Here is a 16,124-nt window from a genome sequence, read left to right as displayed (position 1 = left end):
CAGCTTACCCTCACCGCAACAGAGAACAGACGCCGGGGCTATGCCTGTCATGCTTTTTCTCCCCGGCCGTCCTCAGGACCGTCCTCTGCCCTGTCCCCTGGGAGCCGCGGCCCAGGCTGCCTTCTCCTGCCCACGCCTGTCCTCTGAATGAACCTCCCTGGCTGGAAGTTTGTTTCTTCTAGATCCCTCTCCACCTGGCTTGCCGGGGGTGGAATGTGAGGAAGCGCAAAACTCAGAGATGCATCTGCCAGGGGCCTCTCCCCTGCTGTCCTATCTTACCTCCCACATTCCCAAAACACACTTTCAGGTGGCGTCAGTATTTCAGGGCTTACATCCTTGGGTATTTATGGCCTGTTCGGCATTTTCTGACACTGTGAATTGCAAAGGGGATGTATCCAGAGACCAGAACTTCACATTCTTTCCATATTTTCTTCTCTGAGAAAATCCAAGGGGCTTATTACTTATCTGTAACAGGTGGACTGAGCTAAGCGCTGTCCCCTCCTCCAGGAAGCCTCTGGGTTTCCACTGAGTTTTCCCGTCATCGCGCTGACAGCTCTGTGTTGTAATTAATTGCCTGCTTATTTGTAGATACACCCCCCGCACTAGCCATGGAGGGGGAGAGGGGACAGGGCCAGGTCACGGCTGTGTCCCCAGCACAGTGCTGCCACACAGGAGGTGCTCCACACATGGGTGTGGAAGGAAAAATACATAAGCATAGCCCAAGGTCAGGGGTGATTGCAGCTGCCGCCGCGCCTATGGTGGTACAGTGACCGTGCCCGGGTGAGGTCCTGCAGTCTTCCCATGGTCACTGCCAGGGAAACCGAGGCTGAGGCACAGGAGAAAGGAGACGCCAAAAGAGCAAATGCAGGGCCCCTGATGCCCGTGACCTCCTGGCCAGGGGCTGGATGAACCTGACTTCTAGCCAGGGCATTCCCCCGGTACCCTCCCTGATGCCTGGGTTCTCTCTACCCGCCCCACCAGGTGAGCTGTGCGACGAGGTGATCGACCACTGCGTGCCCGGGATGAACCTCTGTCAGCATGAGGCAAAGTGCGTCTCCCTGGACAGAGGATTCAGGTGAGGCTCGTTCATGCCCAGCACCGGGTCCCAAGGACCCGGCTCCAGCGGTCTGGGTTTGAGGCAGAGACTCTGGGGCTCCCTCCACATTTTTTTTTCCTCTCTCTCTCTTTCTGCCTGTTACTTGTTTGTTACCGTGTGCTTTTCTGTATCTCTGACCAGTCATGGTCTAATCCTCTTAGTCTCTCTCTGTCTCTCTGAGCCTCTGTGTCTGTCCTCTCTGTTCCCTCTCCCTCTCCCTCAGGCCCCAGATCCTCACTGTACTGAAGGCAGTGGGTAGCGCAGGAGGTTTTTAATTCCCTCCCTCCAAGGCCCTTGCCGTGGACCTGGGGGAGGAAAAGTTGACACAAAACAAAGGTTAAGAAAAGAAGCAATTCCTAGGGCCCTAGATCCTGGCTCTAAGTGCTGCTGGGGGTCTGAGGAGGGGGCGGGGGAGAACTTTCTGGAGCAGAGCGGGAAGCCCCCCCACCCTAGGAGGTGGGATGTGAAATGACCACCAAAGAATGGGTGGAATTGGGATGCGCTGCAAGAAGGAGGGAGCCCCGCAGGTGGGAGAAGAGTCTAGAGTAGGTGAGGGTGAGAGGGGGCCATAAGCACCTCTTCTTGTGTTTTCCTTTTCTACTATCTGGATATCCCAAGCCTAGAACTTACCACCAGGGAAAACGCAAGAGGCGTGTAGGGCCTCTGGCTTCAGAGGGAGCAAAGGAGGCTGCGGTCCTTTGGTGCGTGCACCCTCCTTCAAGTCTGCCTCACCTGCTCCCGTCCCCTCGGAGGTGTGCCGGGTGGGCTTTCACATACTCGAGTTCCCTGAGCTTGAGTAAGAGCGAGGGATGCCTGCCCTCCACCCTGCTTTTCCCACTCCAGGATTTGACTTCAGATCAGGGCTGCTCTTCAACTGAAGGAAGAGCAAAGGGGTAGGAAGAGATGCTTAAAACACAAACTTGAACCCAAAGCTGAGCCGGCTGGACTGACAGGAAAAGTGCTTTGCGTGTACCTCAGAAGGGGCAGTGATGGCGACTGGGCATCTGAGCCGTGAAGAGTGGGGAGAATATCTGTAGATGGAAAGGAGATCAGTGGCATTCCAGGCTGAGTGGACGGCAAGCTCAGAGGAAGCTGGCTTGGACGAGCATAGCGAGCTTGGCGACTGGTCAGAAGTGGTCCAGGGTACAGGTCTGGGAATGGGGTGCTAGAGACTTAGGACCAGAGATCACGATTCTCTACTACTTGTCCCTGGAAACTCTCTCTACTGTAACCAAGACCCCTTGAGTTCAAGGACAATATAGAATATAGAAACCAGTCTCGCTTTCAGAATCTTGAGATAATATTGATATATTTATGCACAGTGTCTCTTAGAATCTTGAAGAGGTCTACAGGCCAACTCAATAATGTCGATTTTTTTTTTCTTTTTGAGATGCATTTAAATGAAAAGTCCCTTCTCCCAGTGCAGCATTTTATAATGTTATCGCCCTCCCCTGCCATCACCATAACAACTCACATCCCAAGGCAGGGAACAGGGGCATTAACAAAAGAGATGTGCAGTCAGTGCAACCTCTGCCCAAGTTGGAAGATGTTTATCCTTGGGGATTTCCTTGTATGCTGTTCTAATGAGGCCTCAACTCAACAGAACAGATAGTACTCTATCAGTATCTGTGACATGAACAGTGAAGTAATAACATACTGAAGCCCTGAAAATAATAATGAACACTGCCCATACACACTGAAAATAATAACAGAAACAAAGATGGCAGTGGCTGGCATGCACTGAACGCTCCCTCTGTGTCAGGCACTGTGCATTATTATCTCGCTTAACACTCAGCAATCTTAGGATGTAGAAACTGTTACCCACCTCCTGTGTGGGGCTGAGGCTCAGGGAGGTGGAGCCAGCAGCCGACACACGTGCACAGAAAGGGACGCGAGTCAATCCAGGCCTGACTGATTCCTCGGCTAAATCCAGAGGCTCATGAAGTCACTTGGTAACTCCTCGTCCAGAATCAGTAGGTCGAATGCATATCAAAATTGCATAACCCTTACGCTTTAGAAAAAAGGTAAAGGCAACACATTTGAGGACAACAGGGAATGCAGGTTATACCACGAGATGCTTGTCTTTGGCCGATGAAGAAGTGTTGTAGGGATCCTTAATATTGGAGGTGAGGTCCATGAACCAGCAGTATCAGCATCCCATGGGAGCTTGTTGGGAATACTAATCCCCAGGCCCCACCCGGACTCCCTGAATCAGAAGCTGCACTTTAACAAGACCCCTGGGTGTTTCGTTTAGGAAGCGCAGGTGTGGAGAGGGCTGTAGCACTGGGAGAAAAGAAGGATGTAAACACATCTTCCTCCAGACTTCCACTGCTTCATCTGCGAGGGAGCATGGCTTCCCTAATTCCTCATAAAGACCTGCTCAGTTGCCTCGAATTCCATGCTTATCAGGCTGGGTTTTGCCCTGTAAGTAGTGAGCAGCTATTATTGCCTTGGAGAAGCTCATACAGCTTGAGTTGCTCTGCAGGTACTTCTTAGAATTCAGGAGACACAAACACAGATGCCTGCTGGGGCCAGGTTTAACCCTAGCAGAGGCCTGGCTTGTGATATATTGAGCATGTGCCCCCAAAAGGCATCCCCGAGCTGTTCCTTTAAAAGACTAGGAAGGGGGGCTTCCCTGGTGGCGCAGTGGTTGGGGGTCCACCTGCAGATGCGGGGGACGCGGGTTCGTGCCCCAGTCCGGGGCCATCCCACATGCCGCGGAGCAGCTGGGGCTGTAGTCCATGGCCGCTGAGCCTGTGCGCCCGGAGCCTGTGCTCCGCAGCGAGAGAGGCCACGGCGGTGAGAGGCCCGCGTACCGCAAGGAAAAAAAAAAAAGACTAGGAAGGAATGGGGGCTAAGACGTGAAAGTTTGCACTTTCTGGTGCAGCAATAGGTCACATATATCAAATTTACCCATCAAATAAGTAAAGGTAAATAGGTCAGATCTTAGCAGATTTCACAGCTTTTGGACGCAGCTCCAGTAAATCCTCAGATTCTAGAACTCGCCCCCTCCAGGGACACCCCACCCCCTGAGCGTCTTACCTTGCCATGCTGAGTCCACGGCATGCACCGTGTTCTGGCAGCCCCAGCACCGCCAGGATCTGCTTGTGATTCCAGCCCACTTCCAGCCATCCTAAAGGGGGTGGAGTGAGGAGAGGGCGGAGGGACGACTATCCCTTTGTCCTGATGCTTCCCGTCAGCCTCCCCTGTCACATAAGTATTCCAAGGTCTCACTTCCCTCCCCACCTGGCCACCCGTACCACACCATCCCCTGCCCGTACCAACTTCCTCTTCTGACTTGGATAGGCTGTGGTTATTATTTACACTCCGCCCAGCAGGATTCAGCCAGTGAGCCCAGAGAGGTGTGCAGGCTCCAGGCCCTGCTGGAGGTAGAGGAGCCAGGAAGCATTTGTGTTCACACGTGCCTGTGTGCTGAAGCCGCTGTGAGTAAGGTGGTACCTTTGGTCTCTTCCTTGCTGGGACTTCGGCACATTGTCACCCCAGACAGAGGAGCCCAGAGATGTGTGTCTCAGGCCCATGTTTAGGGAGACCCGCCGCAGCCGTCTCTGGCCGGGCTGAAACCTGGGCTAGCAGGGACGTGATGGAGCTGCTGACACCGTGCTCTTCAGGGAGGGGCGGGTCAGCCTGCAGGGCCTGGGTTGGGTCAGTAGCTCCCATCCTCTCCCCTGGAAACCAGGAGGCATTTATCAAGGGCAAAGGGATTCACCTTCTAATATCAGCCCGAATCCCTGGGAAAAAATGAACAAACAATAGAATAGAATCAAAGGGAGTGTCCTTATCAGCACGTTCTACATCACACTGACAGTTTCCTCAGTGTGGATCTAGTGGCCTGCACAGAGTGTATCACTTAATTTTTAAAACCACCATAAGAGGTGAAGTTATCGATCATCAGTCACGTTGAAAAGTGAAGAAACTGAAACACAGAGAGGCAGTGCGTGGCAGATACACCGAGAACAGGGTCTGACACACGTTAACTGTAAACGAAGTATCACTGACACACGTGAGTGTTCCACGGCGGGGGGCCTCGGGGAAGTCAGGTCAGCTCTCCTGGAGCCCTGGTTTCCTCTGGTATTGGAGGGGGACCGACCCTCCTTCACAGGGTGCTGGGAGGCCTTAGCAAGGCACCCTGAAAGGTGCTTAGCCCACAGGCTAAGCTGGATATTAGTTCTGTGTAGACAGTGGTAGACCCAAGCCAAAGCCTGTGTGACCGCAGCCCTGCCCTCCTCAGCCGGCTCCTGACAAGATGCCCCACGTGAAGCAGGCAGACATCGCATTGCAGTGACCAGAGGCTGTGGACAGCCCAGGAGACCCATGGCAGGCCAGGCTTTGGGGAGCCCGCAAGAGCTGCGGGGACTTGGCTACGTGGGTAGAGGAGAGGCTGCCTAGAAGCCGGCCAGGCCGTGGAACAGCCTCGCTCTGCTGTGTTCCAGGTGCGAGTGTCTCCCTGGCTACAGCGGGAAGCTCTGCGAGGTGAACAGTGATGACTGCGCAGCCCACAGGTGCCGCCATGGGGCCCAGTGCGTGGATGCGGTCAACGGCTACACGTGCATCTGCCCCCAGGGCTTCAGGTATGGTCAAGGGGCTGGATGGCAGGGGGCAGCGGGCTGGGGGCTGGTGGGCCCAGGCATCCAGGGTGGCGACCCAGACAGCCCTAGCCCTAGGTCTCTGTGGTGCCTTTATTCCCCCAAACCTTCTTCAGCCCTTCCAAGTGCCAGAGCAGACCTTGTTCGCCCCATGCTGTAGATGGAAAAAAAGAGGTACCCTAGGCAACCATGTGGAAGTCGGACTTAGGGTCCGGCTCATATCATGTCAAACTTCGGCGTGATTCCATCTAACGAAAGATGCCACCGTTCTGGAGCCCAGCTTGCAGGGTGTGGGTAGCCACATGGCCACGCTGGCAGGAGTCTTCTTTCTAGGCTGGAGAACAAAAGCAGTATGGTGCCCTAATGGCACGAAAATGGAGGTGAATGGGAGGGTTTGGGGGTCAGTCATTGGAATCAGTGAATCCAGGAGAGAAACGGGAGACTGGAGGCCCTGGCCAGGGGGTCAGATGTCTGTGGGGTACGTGGAAGGGGTATGAGGGTGCCAGCTCTTGCTCCCACACTGACTGGAAGGGAAGGGCCCAGGGGAGCCTGGAGGGGAGGCAGGGACCACGTAGGGGGGTCAGACTGGGGGACAGTCCTGTATACATGTCAGTACTCATGGAGGTATAGATCTGACTGTGCAGCCGAGCCCTGGTCATAGACTCTGAGAACGTGAGCCTGGAAGGAACCATGAGTTCTCAAGGCAGTTGGTTCCAAAGCCTGATTGAGACCATCTGCATGCCAGGCTTGTGAAAATATAAGTTCCAGAGCCCCACCCCAGAGTTCCGAAATTAGAATCTGGGGTGGGGAGAAGGAGTTGGAAACCCACACTTTCAAACAAAAAAAATTTTAATTGTGGTAAAATGCACATAACACAAAATTTACCGTCTTAAGCATTTTTAAATGTACAGTAAGTACATTCTTATCGCCGTGCAAACATCACCACCATCCATCTCCAGAACTCTTTTTTTTTTTTTTGGCTGCGTTGGGTCTTTGTTGTTGCACGCGGGCTTTCTCTAGTTGCTGCGAGTGGGGGCTACTCTGTTTTTTTTTAAACATCCTTATTGGAGTATAATTGCTTTACAATGGTGTGTTAGTTTCTGCTGTATAACAAAGTGAATCAGCTATACGTATACATATATCCCCATATCTCCTCCCTCTTGCGTCTCCCTCCCTCCACCCTCCCTATCCCACCCCTCTAGGTGGTCACAAAGCACCGAGCTGATCTCCCTGTGCTATGCAGCTGCTTCCCACTAGCTATCTGTTTTACATTTGGTGGTGTATTTATGTCCATGCCACTCTCTCACTTTGTCCCAGCTTACCCTTCCCCACCCACGTCCTCAAGTCCATTCTCTATGTCTGCATCTTTATTCCTGTCCTGCCTCTAGGTTCATCAGTACCTTTTTTTTTTTTTTGGATTCCATATATATGTGTTAGCATATGGTATTGGTTTTTCTCTTTCTGACTTTACTTCACTCTGTATGACAGACTCTAGGTCCCTCCACCTCGCTACAAATAACTCAATTTCATTTCTTTTTATGGCTGAGTAATATTCCATTGTATATATATGCCACATCTTCTTCATCCATTCATCTGTCGATGGACACTTAGACTGCTTCCATATCCTGGCTATTGTAAATAGAGCTGCAATGAACATTATGGTACATGACTTGTTTTGAACTACGGTTTTCTCAGGGTATATGCCCAGTAGTGGGATTGCTGGGTCATATGGTAGTTCTATTTTTAGTTTTTTAAGGAACCTCCTCCATACTGTTCTCCATAGTGACTGTATCAATTTACATTCCCAACAACAATGCAAGAGGGTTCCCTTTTCTCCACACCCTCTCCAGCATTTATTGTTTGTAGATTTTTTGATGATGGCCATTCTGACGGGTGTGAGGTGATACCTCATTGTAGTTTTGATTTGCATTTCTCTAATGATTAGTGATGTTGAGCATCCTTTCATGTGGTTGTTGCCAATCTGTATATCTTCTTTGGAGAAATGTCTATTTAGGTCTTTTGCCCATTTTTGGATTGGGCTGTTTGTTTTTTGACATTAAGCTGCATGAGCTGCTTGTATACTTTGCAGATTAATCCTTTGTCAGTTTCTTCGTTTGCAAATATTTTCTCCCATTCTGAGGGTTGTCTTTTCATCTTGTTTATGGTGTCCTTTGCTGTGCAAAAGCTTTTAAGTTTCATTAGGTCCCATTTGCTTATTTTTGTTTTTATTTCCATTTCTCTAGGACGTGGGTCAAAAAGGATCTTGCTGTGATTTATGTCCTAGAGTGTTCTGCCTATGTTTTCCTCTGAGGGTTTATATTACAGTGTCTGCCCTTACATTTAGGTCTTTAATCCATTTTGAGTTAATTTTTTATTCGGTGTTAGGGAGTGTTCTAATTTCATTCTTTTAGATGTAGCTGTCCAGTTTTCCCAGCACTACTTATTGAAGAGGCTGTCTTTTCTCCATTGTATATTCTTGCCTCCTTTATCAAAGACAAGGTGACCATATGTGCGTGGGTTTACCTCTGGGCTTTCTATCCTGTTCCATTGATCTGTATTTCTTTTTTTGTGCCAGTACCATATTATCTTGATTACCGTAGCTTTGTAGTATAGTCTGAAGTCCAGGAACCTGAGTCCTCCAGCTCCATTTTTCGTTCTCAAGATTGCTTTGGCTATTCAGGGTCTTTTGTGTTTCCATACAAATTGTGAAATTTTTTGTTCTAGTTCTGTGAAAAATGCCAGTGGTAGTTTGTCAGGGATTGCATTGAATCTGTAGATTGCTTTGGGTAGTAGAATCATTTTCACAATGTTGACTCTTCCAATCCAGGAACATGGTATATCTCTCCATCTGTTTGTGTCATCTTTAATTTCTTTCATCAGTATCTTATAGTTTTTTGCATACAGGTCTTTTGTCTCCTTAGGTAGGTTTATTCCTAGGTATTTTATTCTTTTTGTTGCAATGGTAAATGGGAGTGTTTCCTTAATTTCTCTTTCAGATTTTTCACCATTAGTGTATAGAAAGGCAAGAGATTTCTGTGCATTAATTTTGTATCCTGTTACTTTACCAAATTCATCGATTAGCTCTAGTAGTTTTCTGGTAGCATCTTTAGGATTCTCTATGTAGAGTATCATGTCATCTGCAAACAGTGACAGTTTTACTTCTTTTCTGATTTGGATTCCTTTTATTTCTTTTTCTTCTCTGATTGCTGTGGCTAAAACTCCCAAAACTATGTTGACTAATAGTGGTGAGAGTGGGCAACCTTGTCTTCTTCCTGATCTTAGTGGAAATGCTTTCAGTTTTTCACCATTGAGGACAATGTTGGCTGTGCGTTTGTCATATACGGCCTTTATTATGTTGAGGAAAGTTCCCTCTATGCGTACTTTCTGGAGGGTTTTTATCATAAATGGGTGTTGAATTTTGTCAAAAGCTTTCTCTGCATCTATTGAGATAATCATATGGTTTTTCTCCTTCAATTTGTTAATATGATGTATCACGTTGATTGATCTGTGTATATTGAAGAATCCTTGCATTCCTGGGATAAACACCACTTGATCATAATGTATGATCCTTTTAATGTGCTGTTGGATTCTGTTTGCTAGTATTTTGTTGAGGATTTTTGCGTCTATGTTCATCAGTGATATTGGCCTATAGTTTTCTTTCTTTGTGACATCTTTTTTTGTAGTATCTTTGTCTGGTTTTGGTATCAGGGTGATGGTGGCCTTGTAGAATGAGTTTGGGAGTGTTCCTCCCTCTGCTATAGTTTGGAAGAGTTTGAGAAGGATAGGTGTTAGCTCTTCTCTAAATGTTTGATAGAATTCTCCTGTGAAGCCATCTGGTCCTGGGCTTTTGTTTGCTGGCAGATTTTTAATCACAGTTTCAATTTCAGTGCTTGTGATTGGTCTGTTTATATTTTCTGTTTCTTCCTGTTCCAGTCTTAGAAGGTTATGTTTTTCTAAGAATTTGTCCATTTCTTCCAGGTTGTCCACTTTATTGGCACATAGTTGCTGGTAGTAATCTCTCTTGTATTTCTGCAGTGTCAGTTGTTACTTCTCCTTTTTCATTTCTAATTCTATTGATTTGAGTCTTCTCCCTTTTTTTCTAGATGAGTCTGGCTAATGGCTTATTGATTTTGTTTATCTTCTCAAAGAACCAGCTTTTAGTTTTATTGATCTTTATTATTGTTTCCTTCATTTCTTTTTCATTTATTTCTTTTTTTAAATAAATTTATTTATTTTATTTATTTATTTTTGGCTGCATTGGGTCGTTGTGGTGCTCAGGCTTCTCACTGCGGTGGCTTCTCTTATTGCAGAGCACAGGCTTTAGGCATGCATACTTCAGTAGTTGTGGCACACAGGCTCAGTAGTTGTGGCTTACGGGCTCTAGAGTGCAGGCTCAGTAGCTGTGGCGCACAGGCTTAGTTGCTCTGCGGCATGTGGGATCTTCCTGGACCAGGGATCAAACCCATGTCCCCTGTATTGGCAGGCAAATTTTCAACCTCTGCACCACCAGGGAAGCCCTTTTTCATTTATTTCTGATCTGATCTTTATGATTTCTTTCCTTCTGCTAACTCTTGGTGGGGGGGGTTGTTCTTCTTTCTCTAATTGCTTTAGGTTTAAGTTTAGGTTGTTTGAGATTTTTCTTGTTTCTTGAGGTAGGCTTGTATTGCTATAAACTTCCTTCTTAGAACTGCTTTTGCTGCATCCCATAGGTTTTGGGTTGTCGTGTTTTCGTTGTCATTTGTTTCTAGGTATTTTTTGATTTCCTCTTTGATTTCTTCAGTGATCTCTTCAGTTATTTAGTAGCATATTGTTTAGCCTCTATGTGTTTGCATTTTTTTACAGTTTTTTCCTGTAATTAATATCTAGTCTCATAGTGTAGTGGTCGGAAAAGATACCTGATACAATTTCAATTTTCTTAAATTTACTAAGGCTTGATTTGTGACCCAAGATATGATCTATCCTGGAGAATGTTCCACGAGCACTTGAGAAGAAAGTGTATTCTGTTTTTTTGGATGGAATGTCCTATAAATATCAATTAAGTCCATCTTGTCTAATGTGTCATTTAAAGCTTGTGTTTCCTTATTTATTTTCATTATGGATGATCTGTTCATTGGTGAAAGTGGGGTGTTAAAGTCCCCTACTATGCATGTGTTACTGTCAATTTCCCCTTTTTTGGCTGTTAGCATTTGCCTTACATATTGAAGTGCTCCTATGTTGGGTGTGTATTTACAATCGTTATATCTTCTTCTTGGATTGATCCCTTGATCATTATGTAGTATCCTTCTTTGTCTCTCTTTCTCTTTGTTTTAAAGTCTCTTTTGTCTGATATGAGAACTGCTACTCCAGTGTTCTTTTGATTTCCATTTGCATGGAATATCTTTTTCCATCCCCTCACTTTCAGTCTGTATGTGTTCCTAGATCTGAAGTGGGTCTCTTGTAAATAGCATCTATACAGGTCTTATTCTTCTATCCATTCAGCCAGTCTATGTCTTTTGGTTGGAGCATTTAATCCATTTACATTTAAGGTAATTATCGATATGTATATTCCTATTACCATTTTCTTAATTGTCTTGTGTTTGTTTTTGTAGGTCTTTTCCTTCTCTTGTGTTTCCTGCCTAGAGAAGTTCCTTTAGCATTTGTTGTAAAGCTGGTTTGGTGGTGCTGAATTCTCTTAATGGGGGCTACTCTTCATTGCGGTGCATGGGCTTCTCATTGTGGTGGCTTCTCTTGTTGCAGAGCACGGGCTCTAGGCATGCAGACTCCAGTAGTTGCAGCACACGGGCTGAGTAGTTGCAGCATGTGGGCTCTAGGGCACATGGGCTCAGTAGTTGTGGCTTGCGGGCTCTAGAGCACAGGCTCAGTAGTTGTGGTGCACGGGCTTAGTTGCTACGCGGCGTGTGGGATCTTCCTGGACCAGGTATTGAACCCATTTCCCCTGCATTGGCAGGCAGATTATTATCCACTGCGCCACAAGGGAAGTCCTCCAGAACTCTTTTTATCTAGCAAACTGAAACTCTGTATCCAATTAAACATTTTCCTGTTCCCCCTCCCCTGGCCTCAGCAGCCACCATTCTTTTTTAATTTATTGGCCGCACCACGTGGCATCTTAGTTCCCTGGCCAGGGATTGAACCCACACCCCCTGCATTGGAAGCATGGAGTCTTAACCCCTGGACCACCAGCTAAGTCCCCCAGAAGCCACTATTCTACTTTCTGTTTCCATGAGTTTAACCACTCTGGGTACTTCATATGAGTGGAATCAGACAGCATTTGTCTTTTTCTCTCTGCTTCTTTGACTTAGTATAATCTCCTCAAGGTCCATCCATACTGTAGCATGTGTCTGAATGCCCTTTTCAAGGCGGAGTGTTATTCCCTTGTGTGTACGTACCCCGTTTTGCTTATCCACTGATCCATGGCTGGATGAGAATCTGCACTTTCAACAAATTCATCGCAGGCAATTCTGATGACGCTGATATTGAGAACCTGTGCTCTAGTCTGACCTCATTATTTTAAAAATGGGAGGGCTTCCCTGGTGGCGCAGTAGTTGGGGGTCCACCTGCCGATGCAGGGGACGCGGGTTCGTGCCCCGGTCTGGGAGGATCCCACTTGCCGCGGAGCAGCTGGGCCCGTGGACCATGGCCACTGGGCCTGCACGTCCGGAGCCTATGCTCCGTGACGGGAGGGGCCGTGACGGTGAGGGGCCCGCGTACCGAAAAAAGAAAAGAAAAAGGGAAATCTGGGGCTTAGAGAAGGATCAGGCCTTGCCCCAGTCACTAGCAGGGCTGGAACTAGTCTCAGTTCCCTCTCATGCCACGGTCTCTGCTAGTGGCTCTTTGGCCTAAATAACTTGATGTCTCCTCTCACCGTTCCCCATCTTCCCTCCCCCCATCCTCCTCTCCTCCCTCCCAGCGGGCTCTACTGCGAGCACCCCCCGCCCATGGTCCTGCTACAGACAAGCCCCTGCGACCAGTACGAGTGCCAGAACGGGGCCCAGTGCATCGTGGTGCAGCAGGAGCCCACCTGCCGCTGCCCCCCGGGCTTTGCCGGCCCAAGGTGCGAGAAGCTCATCACCGTCAACTTCGTGGGCAAGGACTCCTACGTGGAACTGGCCTCCGCCAAGGTCCGGCCCCAGGCCAACATCTCCCTGCAGGTGCGCCCCACCCACCCAGCCCTTGGAGGGACCCTAACATGCCCCCAAGCTCTGACTGTTCCGAGAACAGCTGGGATGCCCCAGATGGCAGCAGTCCTGCCCCCTTCCCTACACATCGTAAGGGACAACACTCAGCTTGGGGAGACTGGGACCAGCTCTGTCCAGAGGGTTCTATAGACAGCTCCTGACCAGCTCTCACTGCAAAGAGCAGCCCCCACTCCAGCCTCATTCATTCTTTTCTCTAGGAAATATTCATTCAACTATTACATGCCAGACACTGTGCACTGGGGATTCAATGGTGGACAAGACAGGCAAAGCCCCTTGCCCAGGGCGGGATGACAACCCTGGGTGTTGTGGGAGCATGTGGGCGGGGCAGTGGTACCAGCCTGCTGGGAAGAATCAGGGAAGCCTCCCCAGAGGCAATGAGAACTAAGCTGAGATCTGAAGGATGAGTAGGAGCTTGCCTGGAGAAGGGCGGAAGGGTGAGGGGCTGATGGTGCAGGATGAAGGGGGGTGGTGCATTCCAGCCTCAGAGATCAGCGTGTGCAAAGGCCCAGAGGCACAAGGGAGCAGGGCATTTTTCAGGGAACAGGAAACCGTTCAGTATGAACCAAATTCTTTTCCAACTAACTTCTGTCGAGTTCCTTACCTATGGACCTGACTAGTTCTTCCAGGCTACATTTCTGGGTGACCTCAATGCTGTTGGGGGGCAGAGGGAGAAGGGAAGGGGTATGATAAAGAGCAGGCCCCTGCCTGTAGGCTCAGTGGGCAGGGGGGACCCCAGAGACACAGCTAGAGGGCGCAGGCCAGTTAGTGGCTCCGCCACATAGCATTAGCTAAGGCCCTTTCTTCCTTCTGGTTATGGCCACACTAGCCCAGGTATAAGCTTGTGGAGAAAATATTCAACAAAGATCCACTGGGCCTCCACCCCTGCCAGGTACCATTCGAGGCACTGGGCCTGCAGAGATGTGTGAACATTCACACGGCCTCACCTCGTGGGGCCTACAGTCCAGCGGGCAGGCCTCTGAGATGGGGGTTGACCCCAGGCGCACACAAGAAAGAAGCTCTGGTTGCCATCACTGCCCTCGCCCCTGGTCCCTGCGTCGCCGTCCTGCCTTCGTCCCTCAGTCCCAGACACCCAGGGACGCACGTGTTACATCCCAATACCCAGTGCAGCACCGAGTGCCCCGGACAGCCCAGTGTCCTATCAGACCCCCTGCTCCCCGTCAGCTTCATGGGCAAGGGCTCCTACGGGGACCTGGGCTCCGCCAGGGTCTGGCCCCAGGCCACCATCAGCTGCTCCTGGGCTAGGCAGTGGGGGCCAAGAGGCTGGTCACAGAGCCCCACCCCTGTTGCCCTGTGCCTGGCAAACAGACGCCCTCTGGGCAGCAGCTTTGAGACCAGTGCTTCTCAGCCTGGCAACACTTTAGAACCTCCTGGGGCACTTCGTATCTTTGCCTGCGTCTGGCCTCTGGAGATCTGTATGCAAGTGGTTTGAGGTGAAGCCCAGACGCTGTGTTTTTAAAAAATTCCCTAGGTGACACTTAACACACTGCCTGGTTCATAGTAAACACAGAATTAAGTAGTAATTGGTAGTATTTTGTTTATAATTGTTATTATACTTTATACAGAGAGACCAAGGCCCCAAGAGGCTAGGTCAGAGCTCAGGGCTCCAGGCATTTTTATATATGTGTATATACACACACACACACACACACACATACACATAAAAACATAGCAGCACATAAAGGGGACTCCATAAATATTTGTTGAATTGCTCAATCAGCATTTGCTGGAGCATTAAGTATAGGACTTCCTTATGGAAATGAACAGACTAGATGAAGGAGGAAGTACGGACATGAATTCAGATCCAGGTCTCATTCAGAAGAGGCCGCCTGGAAGAGGGCTCTGTGAGGCGGGGACGGGAGAGGTGGGGACTCAGGGCAGCCCTGACCCTCATGACTCCCTCCAGGTGGCCACGGACAAGGACAACGGCATCCTTCTCTACAAGGGAGACAATGACCCCCTGGCACTGGAGCTGTACCAGGGCCACGTGAGGCTCGTCTACGACAGCCTGAGCTCCCCGCCGACCACGGTGTACAGGTGAGGACCAAAGTCCCGCCCCCATTGCACAAGCCCCCCTCGCATTTCGCGCCTGCTTCCAGCACTAGGAGAAGATGCCAGGACGGCTTTGATGCCGCCTCTCCCTGCCCACCCCCCCACTTTCCACTGGCACAGAGTGGCGGGTGGGAGCGAGAGAGGTGGTCTCGGAGGAAGAGGCAGGAGTGGAAGGGCGGAAGGCAGACCCCGTGGGGAGATGACACCTCATTACCATAAGGTAGATGGCCAGCTGGCTACTGGGCCGGAGCCTGTGCTCCAGTGGGGACGAGGCTGCTTTACGAGATGCCCTTTTCAAAACGTCATCCTAATCTTGCATTAGTTTAAGAAAGAAAACGGGGAGATGAGCATGGAACTCAAGGGGAAGACATTCCAGAGCACGGAGGGAGCAGGACTCCTCAAGTGACTTTCAAACTGTTCTAGAGGACAGTTTTTCCTAAACTGCAGTCTTTCCAACCATCACCCTGATTTTTACATTATCAGTATGTCAGCTGGGCTGTTACCTAACACGCTACCTTACGTCGGCTTTAAATCTGTTCACTTTTTAAATTTAGCCTCAGCTTGAGTAATAGCATCTGTGAAATCACAGCTCTGCTAGATCAACATGTTAGAATTTTCTCCTACTTCTCAGTAAAATGAATTCTAGACTATTAACATTTAAAAATTATTTTAGTTATAAATATTTTTATAATACTTATAAAAGCAGCTCCTCAAGTGAGAAATGTTTGTCTGTGTTACACTTAAAATCACATAGAACCTCCCATGGAAGGAGAGCCTTTACTTGGGGAAAACTCCACATCCAGAGGCCAGCCCTTCCCCTCTGGAAGCGAGAGCACATTTGATCAGGGTGAGTGAAGGGCAGCATTTTTTCCCAGTAACTAAATCCCTTCTTCAATCAGAACTTTACATGGAACTCCATCATATTAAACGCACAGAAGCAAAGCTGCCCTGCTGGGCTGGGGTGGGGAGCAAAGTTTCCTCCTTCACACAAACTCTCACGAAGGCCCCCAATACACCTCCAACAAACCCAGTTGAAAACCATTGGTGCAAACCAGTGGTTCTCGAGGTGAAGCCCCAGAGCGGCGGCAGCAACAGCAGCCCGGAACTTGTTAGAAAAATGCACATCTTCAGATGTGCCCTGAAGCTCTGGGGTCGGGC

The 16,124-nt window shown here is 49.1% G+C and overlaps 1 protein-coding gene across 4 annotated transcripts in view; it reads left to right on the top strand.

The window, feature by feature from the left end:
* Window positions 1–16,124, top strand: part of SLIT3 (slit guidance ligand 3) — a 609,805-nt gene that overhangs the window by 566,238 nt on the left and 27,443 nt on the right. For all 4 annotated transcript variants that reach the window (XM_073802786.1, XM_073802783.1, XM_033853549.2 and 1 more), the window contains 4 exons: window positions 982–1,075; window positions 5,548–5,685; window positions 12,608–12,848; window positions 14,821–14,951. In XM_073802786.1, coding sequence (XP_073658887.1) covers window positions 982–1,075; window positions 5,548–5,685; window positions 12,608–12,848; window positions 14,821–14,951 — 604 coding nt within the window. The remainder of the gene's footprint in view (window positions 1–981; window positions 1,076–5,547; window positions 5,686–12,607; window positions 12,849–14,820; window positions 14,952–16,124) is intronic.

This window comes from Tursiops truncatus, chromosome 3 (genome assembly GCF_011762595.2).
Source record: "Tursiops truncatus isolate mTurTru1 chromosome 3, mTurTru1.mat.Y, whole genome shotgun sequence".
NCBI classification, from domain to species: Eukaryota; Metazoa; Chordata; class Mammalia; order Artiodactyla; family Delphinidae; genus Tursiops; species Tursiops truncatus.
Note: the sequence above shows the minus strand (reverse complement) of the source record. Positions and strands in the feature narration are given on the sequence as shown.